Source organism: Mercenaria mercenaria, unplaced genomic scaffold, assembly GCF_021730395.1.
Source record: "Mercenaria mercenaria strain notata unplaced genomic scaffold, MADL_Memer_1 contig_587, whole genome shotgun sequence".
In the NCBI taxonomy this organism is placed as follows: Eukaryota; Metazoa; Mollusca; class Bivalvia; order Venerida; family Veneridae; genus Mercenaria; species Mercenaria mercenaria.
The window spans coordinates 42,714-56,420 of NW_026463468.1; the positions used below are offsets into that span (position 1 = coordinate 42,714).

At 31.9% G+C, this 13,707-nt stretch overlaps 1 protein-coding gene across 2 annotated transcripts; it reads left to right on the forward strand.

Annotated features, from left to right (window-relative positions):
- The first annotated feature begins 399 nt into the window (after window positions 1-399).
- Window positions 400-12,640, forward strand: LOC123554704 (uncharacterized). Of its 2 annotated transcripts, none has more exons than XM_053535934.1 (6): window positions 400-1,390; window positions 4,360-4,510; window positions 5,679-5,942; window positions 6,463-6,499; window positions 6,862-6,960; window positions 7,506-12,640. In XM_053535934.1, exons 2-6 carry the CDS (start codon window positions 4,490-4,492, stop codon window positions 7,913-7,915), a joined length of 831 nt encoding a protein of 276 aa, XP_053391909.1. In that variant the 5' UTR covers window positions 400-1,390; window positions 4,360-4,489; the 3' UTR covers window positions 7,916-12,640. The 2 variants fall into 2 exon arrangements, with proteins under 2 accessions (XP_053391909.1, XP_053391908.1); XM_053535933.1 differs by having other exon boundaries at window positions 407-1,390; window positions 6,862-6,959; window positions 7,499-12,640.
- Window positions 12,641-13,707: the final 1,067 nt, after the last annotated feature.

The following is a 13,707-nucleotide window of genomic DNA, read 5'->3' on the forward strand; positions in this document are numbered from 1 at the left end:
TTCTAGGGATTATTGCATGTGGTCAGTAGACCTCACTATTGTTTGTTGGTCAGTAGGTTAAAATTCAATCTCAAAAATGAATGTCATATAGTTGAAAGACATTCCCGCCCCAGGACATTTGAAATATTAGATAGGACATTTGCCATCCCACCTGGCAACTGCTTTTGATTGGAATGTTTATACCCACCCCCTTTCCTTCCTCCTCTCCAATACTTTTGTCAAATATATCAGTAGATATAACGATGATCTTTATTGTTGTATTATCAAAATCACGCTTTAAAGACAATTTTCAGTCCAAAAAAGAACTGGTGTATTAATAAAAATCATATGAACATGTTAATAACATTCAATTCACAACAACGTGATATTTTTTAATTTGCACTCAGACCTGTTAACTTATCAATTTTCTATTACAAAATTGTAATTTACTGAAAATATCAAAGTCAAATAAAAAGATTTATTTATTTATGTCTCTTTCATACATACAGCATGATAAAATATTACAATATCACAATATCTTAAAAAATACGTATGCGTTCCTATACAGTAATATAAGAGACAATTTGATCTATACACATTCACCTATTCTAAAACCTAATATCTATTAGGATGACTAAGTCACCAACATAAAACTATTAAAATCCTTAAAAGTGGGTATACGTTCAAACGATTACTTACATAAAATTAAAAAGCATGAGAAAACTGCGAATCTATCTGTGGCTAGCTGCAGATAATTGCTGTAGGGAAATTTGGTGTTTTACGGAAATTTTGAATCTATCTGTGACCAAACCAAGTAAATAAGAGCTGTCAGAGGACAGCAATGCTCGACTGTTCGACAGCCTTGTCAACTGAATGAATATCAAAGTAATAAAATTGGCATAATTTGTAAAATTGCAGGATAGGGTTATGGAACCTGTACAATGCATATCAGATCATGACAATGGGCAATTGTGTGAAGTTTCAATCCATTCCCACAAGTAGGTACTAAGATGCCAGCTTACATAAAAACAGAACTTGCAAAGTAGAGTTAAGAAACATGTGTACCGATTGTCAGATCATGACAGTAAACAGTTGTATTAAATTTCAATCCATTCCCATTAGTGTGTACTGAGATACCGGCTCACATTCACAATCTTAACCATAAACTGCTAAGTCAAAAACAAAAAGAAACAAAAAGGCTTATAGTTTTGTAAAACTGTAAAAACGCAGAGTAGAGTTATGGAACCTGTGCACTGTATTTCATATCATCACCGTGACCAAGTGTAGGAAGCTTCAAGCTAAGATATAAAAACTTAACCAAATCTAGACGTCTACATGGACGCCGACCCAGTGGAGCTAAAACTGCTTTAAGACATCAACATAAAGTAATTGCCTAAAGAAATCTTTTATAGTAAGTAAGTTGTGTCAGACCAGATTTGATATATATTTGCAGATTTGTTCAATGTTGTCTCATTCTATTTTCTTGAACTACAAATAACAATGTTAATATATTAACATTATTTACTATACAATAAATGTTCCTATGTTTTAAATTATTAAAACAGGCTTTGGCTGTATACTTTACTATATTTGTGTGAGCGAATAATACACAGAATTTCTCTAAATTTTCAAAATCTTTCAAATTTCGTCTGAATACAATTCCTCCCTTACAGATGAATATGATAACCTTACCCCTGGTCGACCCGGTTACAATGAATATAAAAATATCACAGAAATACGGTCCTACAGCAAAGTTAATTACTTAAGAAAAACAAGCTTACCAGAATCGTCTGTAGTGCCATTATTTAAATAAATAATGGGGTTGTGGTACCCATGTAGAAATTACTAATCATCTTATAGTATAAATATACCAAAGATATTAAGAGGGGTCTCGCGACCTTCCTCTCACTACTAAGACCAAGACGTAACTGCGCTGGGACAATGTATTTTCGGCGGGAAGTTAGGTTTTGGCGCGTTAGTAAAAGGTTAAAAGGGTTGATACACGTGAAAAAGATGAACTAAGAAAATATCTCACTCACTCCATTCGCACCATAAACACGAGATAATTACTAAGCTGTAGTAAACATTCTACTACAGTTAGGCAATATAGTTAGATAATACCATAGATAGGCAATACTATAGATAGGTAATACCAAAGTTAGGTGAGTACACATTACAATAACTAGGTCATAACTAAAGGTGTTTACCCGTTTTGCATTAAAATGAGAACTTAGCAAAGTGACAGAGTTGACATTATCATCTAAAATAATTCAATGGGCTACATATATAATGAACAATTTAGTAGAACATGTTTTTCATCTTCAATACAATTCGAACAATTGAAACAAGTTCGTTCATTTACGTCTACATTTTCACACCTCCCTGTTTCTATTCTGATGGGTGCTACACAACATCTAAATTTTGTCATAGCACTACGGAAGTGAAATGGTAATGACTCTTTAACATATTAAAATTTCGTTTCAACATTAGCTTTTATACATTTATACGTTATTTATTTATTATAACCTTTTCCTCTTATTGATTCATCAGGTGTAACTGATTGTTTCCATTTATCAATTTCAACATATAAAAGCTTATTTTCTAACCCGTCGACAAAAGTCTTAGTACAATGCTGTAAATGTATATTATCTATACCAACTATGCAAATATTACTAAACATTTGACAGATGCGAAAATACTGGTTTTACATCTAATATTGGATGATGCTTTTACCCAGTTGAAAACCTTTTTATTTAATCTTGAATCATGCATCTTCAACAGTTCTGCAGTACTGCCTTGCCACTGCATCCCATTGGTTAACAAAATACTGGCTTCCAGCCCGTGTCCCCAATTACAGCTGCATTTGATGTGTATTTCCCTACTCCAAGAAAATATCTCATGGCTCTATATTATAATTTTGAACAGAATTTATACACGAGTAAGATTAATCACCGTGTATGGGAGCTGAATAAGATATAACAGGTAAAACCATTGTATCATAAAGTTTTTCATATATTTACGTTAGACTTTGTGTTGTTTGATTAAGACTGCCTTGTAAAAGCTATCGATGATTAATAGACCTTACAATCACATGGCTGATGAATATTAATGCGGGTTTCTATTGTAATATACTAATAAAGTATATCTGTTATAAAAATCATTCTGTTTACTAAAAAATTACGTATAATTACACTTTATTGGAGTATCTTGAAACGCTTAATCCTTTTATTAAAAATGAGTTTCAGATTTCAGTTTACCTATGCTGCATGTAAATCGTCTATTTTACTCTTAAAACTGTATTTGTGTCGAAAGTACTTAATTAAGTTTGCTGAAAATTATTGTGCAACATTTGGTAAGACCATTACATAGGAACTTTTGATATTTCCAATGGAATGCATCATACCATAAACGATATGGAAATTACTGTACACGTACATAATTCGTCTGTAGTTTTATAATTATTCCTGGTGTTACGATGGTAAATTTCATTAACATTCAGGAATATCTTCATCAGTGTTCTTTTGATTCCGACTGTATGCAGATATGTCAGAATTGAATTAGCCAAGTGCGCGTATTTTGCAAATTTGAACTTTAAAAAAACATTAAACAATAAAGTTTCAAGCATAGATAGTAATAAACATTAATAATAATAATATTATTAATAATAATAATGATGATAATAAATTTATAATAATAATAATAATAATAATCCGATACATTTCTGTTAGTTGAGACAAACAATAATGCTACTTTTATCGATTATTTCCTTCTTCTTCTTTTTTTGCTAATTAAGATATGGAAATGCAGCGCAACAAACATAAAGATATTACTAAGAAAGTAATTATAATGCCAGTTCGCGCGTTGATCATTATGATCTAAGTTATGATCCAGTTAAGACTTATGTTGCGAAGCTTCTCCGACTATTTCCAATGTACATGTTTCCATATAAAGTTTAAGAGGACAGACCTTTATGTTGCATGATGTTTCTTGGTAAGGTAGTATTCGGCTATAAGGTATCGGGAGCTTTATGCGGTCCTCACAAAACTCCATAACTCTCAGACTGTGGAACATAAGACACAATAGGTATACATTCTCGTTCGAATAAAATATTAGCATCAAGTATTATGTTCGCGCAAACAATTATAGTAAATTTATTCCTAAATGAGTTTTTATGTACATAATATATTTTATAAAGGTGCTGGTATTGCAAAAGCTCTCTTTATTGTACACTTTCATGACAATACTATAAGTATCCCCGAAGTTGCAGGGAATAAATTTTAAAGATGAATTGAAATACGTCAAAATAATATTTTACTGCAGTAAAATCTTTTCATACGACAAAATATCAATGTAAAGAATGAAATATTTTCATTATCACAGTTGACAAAGGAAAGGTAACAAAAATGTCTCTACATGGGAGAGGATATTACAGAACAATCACACATTGAAATGGACGTGTAAGAAAAGAGTAATTAGTCATACCTCATCATCCTGGCAATCATTTAAAACCATGGTGGATTGTTCTATCAAGGTACAGTTTCGTAAGTCTAAAATTACATGGTTAAAATGACATTTTTTGCTATTATATATCCCCAACAAATGAATATCTATTTAAACATTTTAGTCCGGTCCACGTGTTCGTCCGCTGTGATAACCAATTTTATAAGCAACACTCCTGTCATATATATTTTGTGCGTATCCAAGCGAATTTTCTTTTTTCAATTGATTGGATGAAAGTTCACAAAAATGATAAATAATAGGCTTGGTTGGGAACATATAACATGTTATATGAATGGCTGCACTTTGGTTGAGTTATTGTCATTGATTATTATACATAAAGTCGATATAGATATTCTTGTATGCGCTTTTGCAACATCTCAATCTAACATTAGTGGAATGATTGGTATAACCCCTACTTATATTCAATTGTTTAATTCCACTTTAACTCATGAGAATGGTTCGTAGGCAGGCTCTGTTGTGCAAATTTTATTTGTCATATTACATTTTATAGCCCCTTGACCTTTATAATATAACGCCTACATTCACAATTTTCAGTATTGCTGAGCTTGTTAACATTTACTTCCGTGGTGTATTTCCGAAAAGCGCTGCCTCAACAAAATTGAATTTGCGGAGAGATATGGTTTTTATTCTAATTCGCCCTTCAAGGAAATTGAAATATGTAAATCTATAAAAGAAGTGGTATCTGCATGCAAAGCTTATTTTACTGAATCTCTCTTTGAAGTATGAGCAAACCACGGATTATCCAGGTTGATTATATCTTCAAGAGAGCGTGAAGAGCTGTAAGATGCATTGACGATATCTGTTTACTTAGTAAAAATATTTTTTATGACAATGGCGCGCAATTAGTATCAGTTAAATGATAATGACACGTGAGAAAACAAAATTCACAGACCTAATAAATTGTTGTCAAATAAAATGGGGTCTTTAATATAAAGACCGTTTGATGTTGTATGCGCATATAATACTATATTCGATATTATGTTACAGTAACTATAGATTGAATAGTGTATTACAGAGTGATAACAGTTTCTTCCTTTTTCGTAGAATCTAAAACTTCCAATTAATGAAAGTCATTCCTTTGGCATGTTTTTTATTATTATCATTTTGTGGTTTATAGATGGCTTTAAATGGTCGTTCCATGTCATAGTCTAAATGTGACATGTTTTACTTTTTTAAAGAAATTGGCGTTACTGATACTGATTGTTGCAACATGTATAGAGATAGCATTCCTCCTTTCGATGGTCACATACTGGCGTCTATTAAGGGAAGAACTTCTGGAAGATAAACAACAACAACAGCAGCTATGTTACAGCTTAGATCGAATTTTTACCAATTCTGATGATAAAGATACATGCCCCGAAGGCCTTAAGATTAATAGGAAACATGATACAAAAACATGTTGTGGAAACTTGGATTTAATCCTTGATAACTTAGTAACAAAGGTATTCATTTTTCAACATTATTAGTGTACCTAATATATATTATAATGTAGATCATATTATGTAGATCATGCATATTATATAATAAAAACATTGAATAAACAATTTTACTCACGTTTTCAGATTTAACCAGCTTAACATTCATGTTTAAAATGTTTGGAAGTTGTGAATAGTAATAGAGTGGGTAAATCAGTTATAGGTCTGTATAGTGAGTCAGATAGTCTTCTGTTACTATTCTCCTACGTGCATTCTTGGGTTTTGATGTACGAAAATGTTTCATACAGGAAAAGCAGGGAGAATCCGATGAAATAATTGATACACGCGTCATAACGTTGTGTTACTTTTAATTCTTTACAGCATTCTATCTTACTTACCACCATTAGTATTGCCAAAAGTGTTCTCGAACTATTTTTGATATATGAAAATTATTAATCAATTATCATTTCTACCATTTTATTCACGATGACTTTTTGAATGCCACTAAAACAAAATAATACCATTTGTGAAATTCTTTTAAATTTAGGTGGTGTCTGAAAAGTATAACAGTGATGCAAATCCCGGTAAGCATGACTAATTCTCTGTCAAATAGTAACTATTATAGGAATTTTCGTAATTTTTTTATGAATATTCAGTTAAAAGTCGGTATCTCGAATTCTGTAGGAATTAGTTTTTTTTACTTCGAGATTACCGGAATGGAACAGAGACGGGACTTTAAAATGTCTTTGAGATGGTAGTGGTCTTCGAAATATCGGGTTTCAACTGTATTTGAAAGAAAGTTGTAATGTTATTTTACGGGGTTTTACGGAGTAAGATCATTCGTATAAATCAAATTTACATATATATTCAACTGATAAAGGCATATTGTCTATCTTTTTTAATGAGATTGTATGCTCTTTCTATTTCTTTCTCCTATTTTTGATAGAATTGCCTTCGTTAGATCTTAAATTGGACCAGTGCAACGTGACCAGAATGAAACCGCCAATGGTAAAACTTGTTGAACTCGCACGTGACAAAAATCCAGGTAATATTCTGCTATACATACGATTTTTATTTCTTAAATGGGACGTTAAAGTGATACGTAATGCCACGATGGCTTAGCGTCTCTGGGCTCTAACTCTGCTCTTCAAAGAAAGCCACTCAGAATGTTTTCAGAAGGTCATTGGTTCTACGTAGTTCCTCGTAATGTCCGAAATAACGTTTGCAGAGGCACATAGGTCTTCTTCTGACATTAATAGCTCGGAAGTCTATCAAGTAGAAATACAGTAGAATCTTTTTTCATATTTCTATATAATTGTCGTTCCATTTCATATTCAAACTGTTTACATGGTTCTCCGAAATACGCGTTTCAAAAAAAGATATAAAGTTGTGTTCATTTATAAAAAGAGATCAGTATTTTTAGCCTATCACAAAATAAATATTAACTCATCGTATGTATAATTAAATTACATATACCACAACTGAAATGTAATGTTAATATAAAGGTAGCACTGTTGCATTTTTATTCCTTAACCTAATTTAGAAGATGAAATTGAAAATAGATAAAATATCTTTTTCTTACCGTCGAAGAGGGCAACTCTTCAAAAATATTCTGGAATCCGAATATTCAAATGTATGCTACATCCGGTCTGACATACATGCCCGATGAAGGTACAGTATGTGTATTAAAGACAGGATACTACTTCATTCACTCGCAATTAAAAGTCAAAGTCGTCAGCACAAACGATACAGATTATGATGTCCGTGATATCTTCACTCACAACGTTCATCTAATCCCCATTGAAAAGGACACGAGCTCTATTATTCTAGAAGATAGAAATTCCCAGTGTGAAATGGCATCAAAAGAGTCCGAAATCACGAGCGCTGTTGGTGGTGTCTTCTGGCTTGAACAGGAAGACAGACTGTATGTTGCAACATCACATCCCACACGTCTAGTACAGCGAGATAATTGTATTGTCTTCAGCATGCACAGTCTGTAATTGATTTTGTTACAAAGATGTTTAGAATATATTTAAATAAAACTTGGTAAATTGATTGTCTGCTGGATAATACAAGCACAATTTTAAAATGACATGAAATTAAGGAATTCCTTTCCAACAAAATGGTCTTCTTTATAAAATGTAATGCCATAATTCCAGAGATATCCTTTTTCAAGACATAATACAAACATGAGACTATACTGAATCCAAAAATTATTGAAATTCTTGTCATTTTTTAATAACTGCAGAATATGAATATTATTGTACATGTATACAATATTCAATTAAATGACATATTTATCATAAAAATTTACCTTGATCGTTGAATGAAATAATATTTATTTTGCCAGAAAATAGGGGTATAAACGAAACACAATGATTTGATATTATCCCATTTTATTTTATGCTTATTGGTGAAATACTGGAAAATAGCAGTGAGATATAAATTGATATCACTCACAGTGCCGAACTTCTTTTTTTCCCAGATAAATTATCTCCCTTGAAATATATTCTTTAATTACCTCCCTTTGCTGCCTTTAAAATTACTGGATTATACTAATACTCGAGCCACACACGAGTCATTAACTGCTAGACAGTCCCATATAGAACAGGCTAGCTATATAATTAAATTGTTACCTTTGTCAGCTTGGTTGCTACTGGGCCTTGCCATTCATGTAGCTACAGATATGTGTGTTTCCTCTACTTTTTTCCATTGGTTCACTATCGTGTGGTAGATTTTACTGGCGACAGCACATTTGGTTGGTTGTTGTCTTAGTTAATTATCACAAGACATCAACTCAACCTCACGTCTATGATTTACTATTTTTGTGAGTATTGTGTATAATGGTTAACATCACTTTCACTTATTTTATTATTACGATTTTGACGTTTATTAATTGTCAGTAAAACCGAAAGACGCAAAAAAAATACACTTGTATAATAATACCTATACATCTTATTTAACCACATTATAAGCCATATTTTTTTTCTTAACAACTATGAAGAGTTTTAGAAAAAATTACATTGTAGAAAAGTTTCTAAAATGTTACGAAAGTTATGATTTTACATAGACTCCCATATAGAAAATTGCGTGAGTTCCATTTTCTAAGTCAGTCTAGCAAAAATCAAGCACACGATCCTATATTTTTTGATGAATTTTATAAGTATATTCTGAAGTTTTGAAAAATCAGAGTTTCATCAAATTCTACATTCTAGAGAAAAAATCGATTCAAACGTGTAGAACAACTTTAAAGCTATTGTTCTCCAATTAATGGGGAAAATGCCCAGTTGGGACAAAAAATGGATTTGTTATTCTGTTATTCTATGTCTTTTATAGTAACTGAGTACACAAAAGTTTTTTCATTAGATTTTGATGATCTTGTATTAATTTTGATATTTTACTTACATGTTTATAATGAAAGATAACTTTTGTTGATGAAAAATGAAGTCAGATTTATGTCACAGTATCATATGAATAAGGCTGTTTGTTTGTTTGTTTTGGGTTTAACGCCGTTTTTCAACAGTATTTCAGTCATGTAACGGCGGGCAGTTAACCTAACCAGTGTTCCTGGATTCTTTACCAGTACAAACCTGTTCTCCGCAAGTAACTGCCAAATTCCCCACATGAATTATCAGAGGTGGAGGACGAATGATTTCAGACACAATGTCTTTTATCAAATCGTCAGGGAAAACATACGCCCCTCCCGAGGATCGAACTCGCGACCCCGTGATCCGTAGACCAACGCTCTCCCTACTGAGCTAAGCGGGCGGGCTTGAATAAGGCTGAGCAGTATAATATATGTTTATATAAACTGAATTTAAAATATGATATATATCAAAACCATAATTCGGTATAAGTAGAAACGACGAAGAGGCTATACGTCTGCGGAATAATTTCACAAGGGCGCCATTGTATGGCACCAAATGCCAAATAATGTGTCAATGTGACATCAAAGTTGTGTTTGAGCAGGGGTGGAATAAAAATGTTTGCTTTTTTATATTCAATTTATAAGACATATAAGTTAATGATGATTAAAGAAATGTATGTGTTGTACTATTGTAAGCTGTCTAGTTTGTCAATGTCAAGAGAGCGCTATAAATAGGCATATTATTTCGGAACGTCATGTTTTCGCCGAAATTAGAAAATCATTTCTGGTAACAGTTTTTCAAAATTTTGGACCGTCAGTCTTTCAGCACATTTGCTGTTGAAGCTCAGAGCAATCCTTACGATGTCTTATAGATCCCGATATTCCGAATGTTCTAGGTTCTGATGCTAGCAAGTCCCGGTGTTATATAAACATGACGTATAACTTCGTTTACACTGTACAGAGGGCATACAAATTATTTTGTTAATTCAAAATAAGACGTAAAACAGGAGAAAAAGACGATTTTAAGTACACGAAGTGATCATTATATATAGCTTAATTAAACGCGAGTTTCAAATTCAATCAAATTGTAAAAAGTCGTAACAATTTGCTTTATTAATAGTTTAAGTAATATTTGCTCCGTCTACTTGATGATTTATGAATAGAATTACACTTAAGATATATGGGTTAAATGTATCCCATTGTAGCTTGACATGAATATGATTTTGCTGTGTAAATATCTAAAGAATATTGTAATAATGAACTTTAGTCACACATGTTTGATAACCATGTATTTCTTGTTTATACTAATGCTGTTTCATGATTTCTTATGTAAATGTACATAGTTTTATATAATATTCACTGAAAAGTGGAAATAAAGAGTATATATAGTTGTTCCCTAATGTAAGACTATATGATAAACCACTGGTTACAAAACAAAAGGATACAAATGTCATGTAGAATTCAAAGAAATGGTGACTCAAATCTTTAACTTCTGTACTGGAGCAATGTGATATCATTTGATCCACCTAATTCGTAACAGGGTTTTTTTCGTAAATTGCGGCTTTAATTTACAATATCCAAATCATTCTGGTCTGTTTTATATATTAGATTTATGGCAAAAATGTATTTTTCATTATTAAAATCGGGTAACGCCACAAATTTGAAAAATAATCTTTTTGGAAAGATAACAAACCTGTTACATTAAAATGTTGCTTTTGTGATAAATACTGTATAACAAAGATTTACTCAGTCTGAAAAATTTATAACAATCCATTTACTAAGGAAGTAAATTTAAATTTAATTTCAACTTGAATATCATTGTGGAACAATGGAAAAAGTCAGCAAGATACTTTTTGGATACAAAATGCAAAACTTCTTAAAATATTTTCCAATTTATTGAGTTCCTATTACTACCATCCGTGTTCTGAATGTTATGTAATATAAATGGTACTATCCTATATCTAAAGACAATACAAGGAAAATCATTTGTTTCGGAAAAGTGGATAAAACAAAGAAAACAAACTGACGATTTTCCAAAAATACTTTTAGTGTCAATAATGTTATCACTTCAAAGTCATACTTATAAAAGGTTTATTGAATTAAAAAAGGTTTTTCTGATTAAGTAGTAAAATTCTCAAACCATTCAAAAAGTACAGCCAAACAAATTTCTCTCAATTTTCTTTAAATGACAAGTAATATCGAAAATGTGCTAGGCCTCCGATTGATGTTACAATGAACTATTTTGTATATGGTGACTATACAGCATAACTGGGACTTTTTTGTTTTGTTTTGTTTTTCCTTATCTAGTTTAATATATGTAACCATAGTAACAGCCTACAATTTTAAAAAGATTATGCGCTTCGCCTGGCTACAGCTGTAACTTTTTGTATTCAAATAGGTTTAAGACATTAGAGCGTGGTTTTGGTTTTTATACTAATGTTTGTATCATAAATAATAAGTATATTCATTGTTTTAAAACAAAAAAGAAAAAAGTATGCTTTTACGTTTGATTGTTTAGAGAATAAACTCTGCAAAAACATCCTTTGAACCATAGAATGTAACCAAGCAATATAATAGCAGACAGTTTGATTTATGAGGTGGAAAGTGCAACACCCGACACGCACGGCTTAAGTGGACTCAAATGTATCCCATTTTAATCTTTAACCTTTCAAATCTGAAAATCTCAAGTAATTTTCTTCACTATTTCAAGAGTTAAAAGGCTTTTAAAGTCACCGAAGGCATTTTGAGACGTGACTTGACGTTAAACACGTCATCAAAGCAGTATGACGTCGTCGTGCATGGCATGCATTGTTCAAGTCATTACCGCAACAAATTATGTGTATCACTGCGAAACGTCATACATCTGAATATTTAGGAACAGTCTAAAATGACATAACTGAAAAATAACTTAAACGTATATTTTTGTTTTCATTATGAGCCTTTATCTATACACCTCTATATTTTAGTAATGCATAGGTGCTTTGGAATTTCCGTTGTCATGACAACACAAATGAAATTTATTTGTAAAATATGGTAGAATTTGATAGGCTTTACATTACTGTATTGCAATGTACTTGTTTCTAGTTTCTGCATGAGCATAAAAAACAATGATTTTCCAGTATTTTAAATTATATAGCATGCACTATTAATATGTATGATGTCACTGATACAGGTTTTCTCATGGAATGACCCATTATATATATATAAAATGTACCAATATTGTTTCGCCCAGTTTATATATTTTTATAGTTTTAACTGATGTACATTAAAATGAACTTTTACTTTTGAATTTAATTGATTCTGCAACATTGATTTATCCATTTCATGTATTTATAAAATAAAACTAATATTACAATTACTGGACTCTTGTTTTCAATATGCTCCTGCATAGGTGACTGATGACATTAGCTTTAAAGGGAAAGACAGTGTTATTCTTGATATAACTTCGTCAGCAAGGACTATTAAATCAAAATCGGCGTAAAAATTAGCTTTGAAATATTTATGTAAAATGGTGCCCATTCGAACATAAAACAAAAGGGTTGATCTATTGAATTTCTAGATACATATCTGATATGAACTGTATTTACTTATTTCTGTAAAATAATTCATCTACTTTGTCCACTTATAAAAAAAGAAATAACCATGTTTTACATCTAACACATTTAGAAATGTCATACGTACCAATATTGTAGGAATTAAGTGCTTTATTTTATCATATTACTAATTTTGTCAGCTGTTAGTTATATAAAAACCGATATGTGATCTTATTGAAGTGCCCGAATAGGGTCAGATTATTGCCGAGTCATGTGTCCATGACTAAAGACTAATTTCCGTGTAAAATACAGCACATACAACAACCTCTTGAATTTGTATGAGTTGATATGAGTTAATTATACTTCCTTCGAAGAAGGAGGGTTATATAGTTTTGCAGATGTCGGTCGGTCTGTCGGTCTGTCGGTCGGTCTGTAGACCAATCCGTTTCCGGATGATAACTCAAGAACGCTAAAGGTCTAGGATCATGAAAGTTAAAAGAATGGTTGGCCATAACCAGCAAATAACCTCTATTGATTTTGAGATCAGAAGGTAAAAGGTCAAGGTCACATTGACCCAGAATAGTTAAACGGTTTCCGGATGACAATTCAAGAACGCTTAGGCCTAGGCTCTTGAAAGTTAATAGAGTGATTGATCATGACTGGTAGATGACTCCTATCGATTCTGAGGTTAGTAGACCAAAGGTCAAGGTCACAGAACAGTTAAACGATTTCCAGATGAAAACTGAAGAAGGCTAGGGCCTAGGACCGTGCAAATTGATAGTGAGGTTAGTCATGACCAGCAGAAGACCTCTTTTCATTTTGAGATCAGTAGGTCAAAGGTTGAGGTCAAAGTGGCCAGGAACAGTTTGACGGTTTCCGGATGATAAGACTA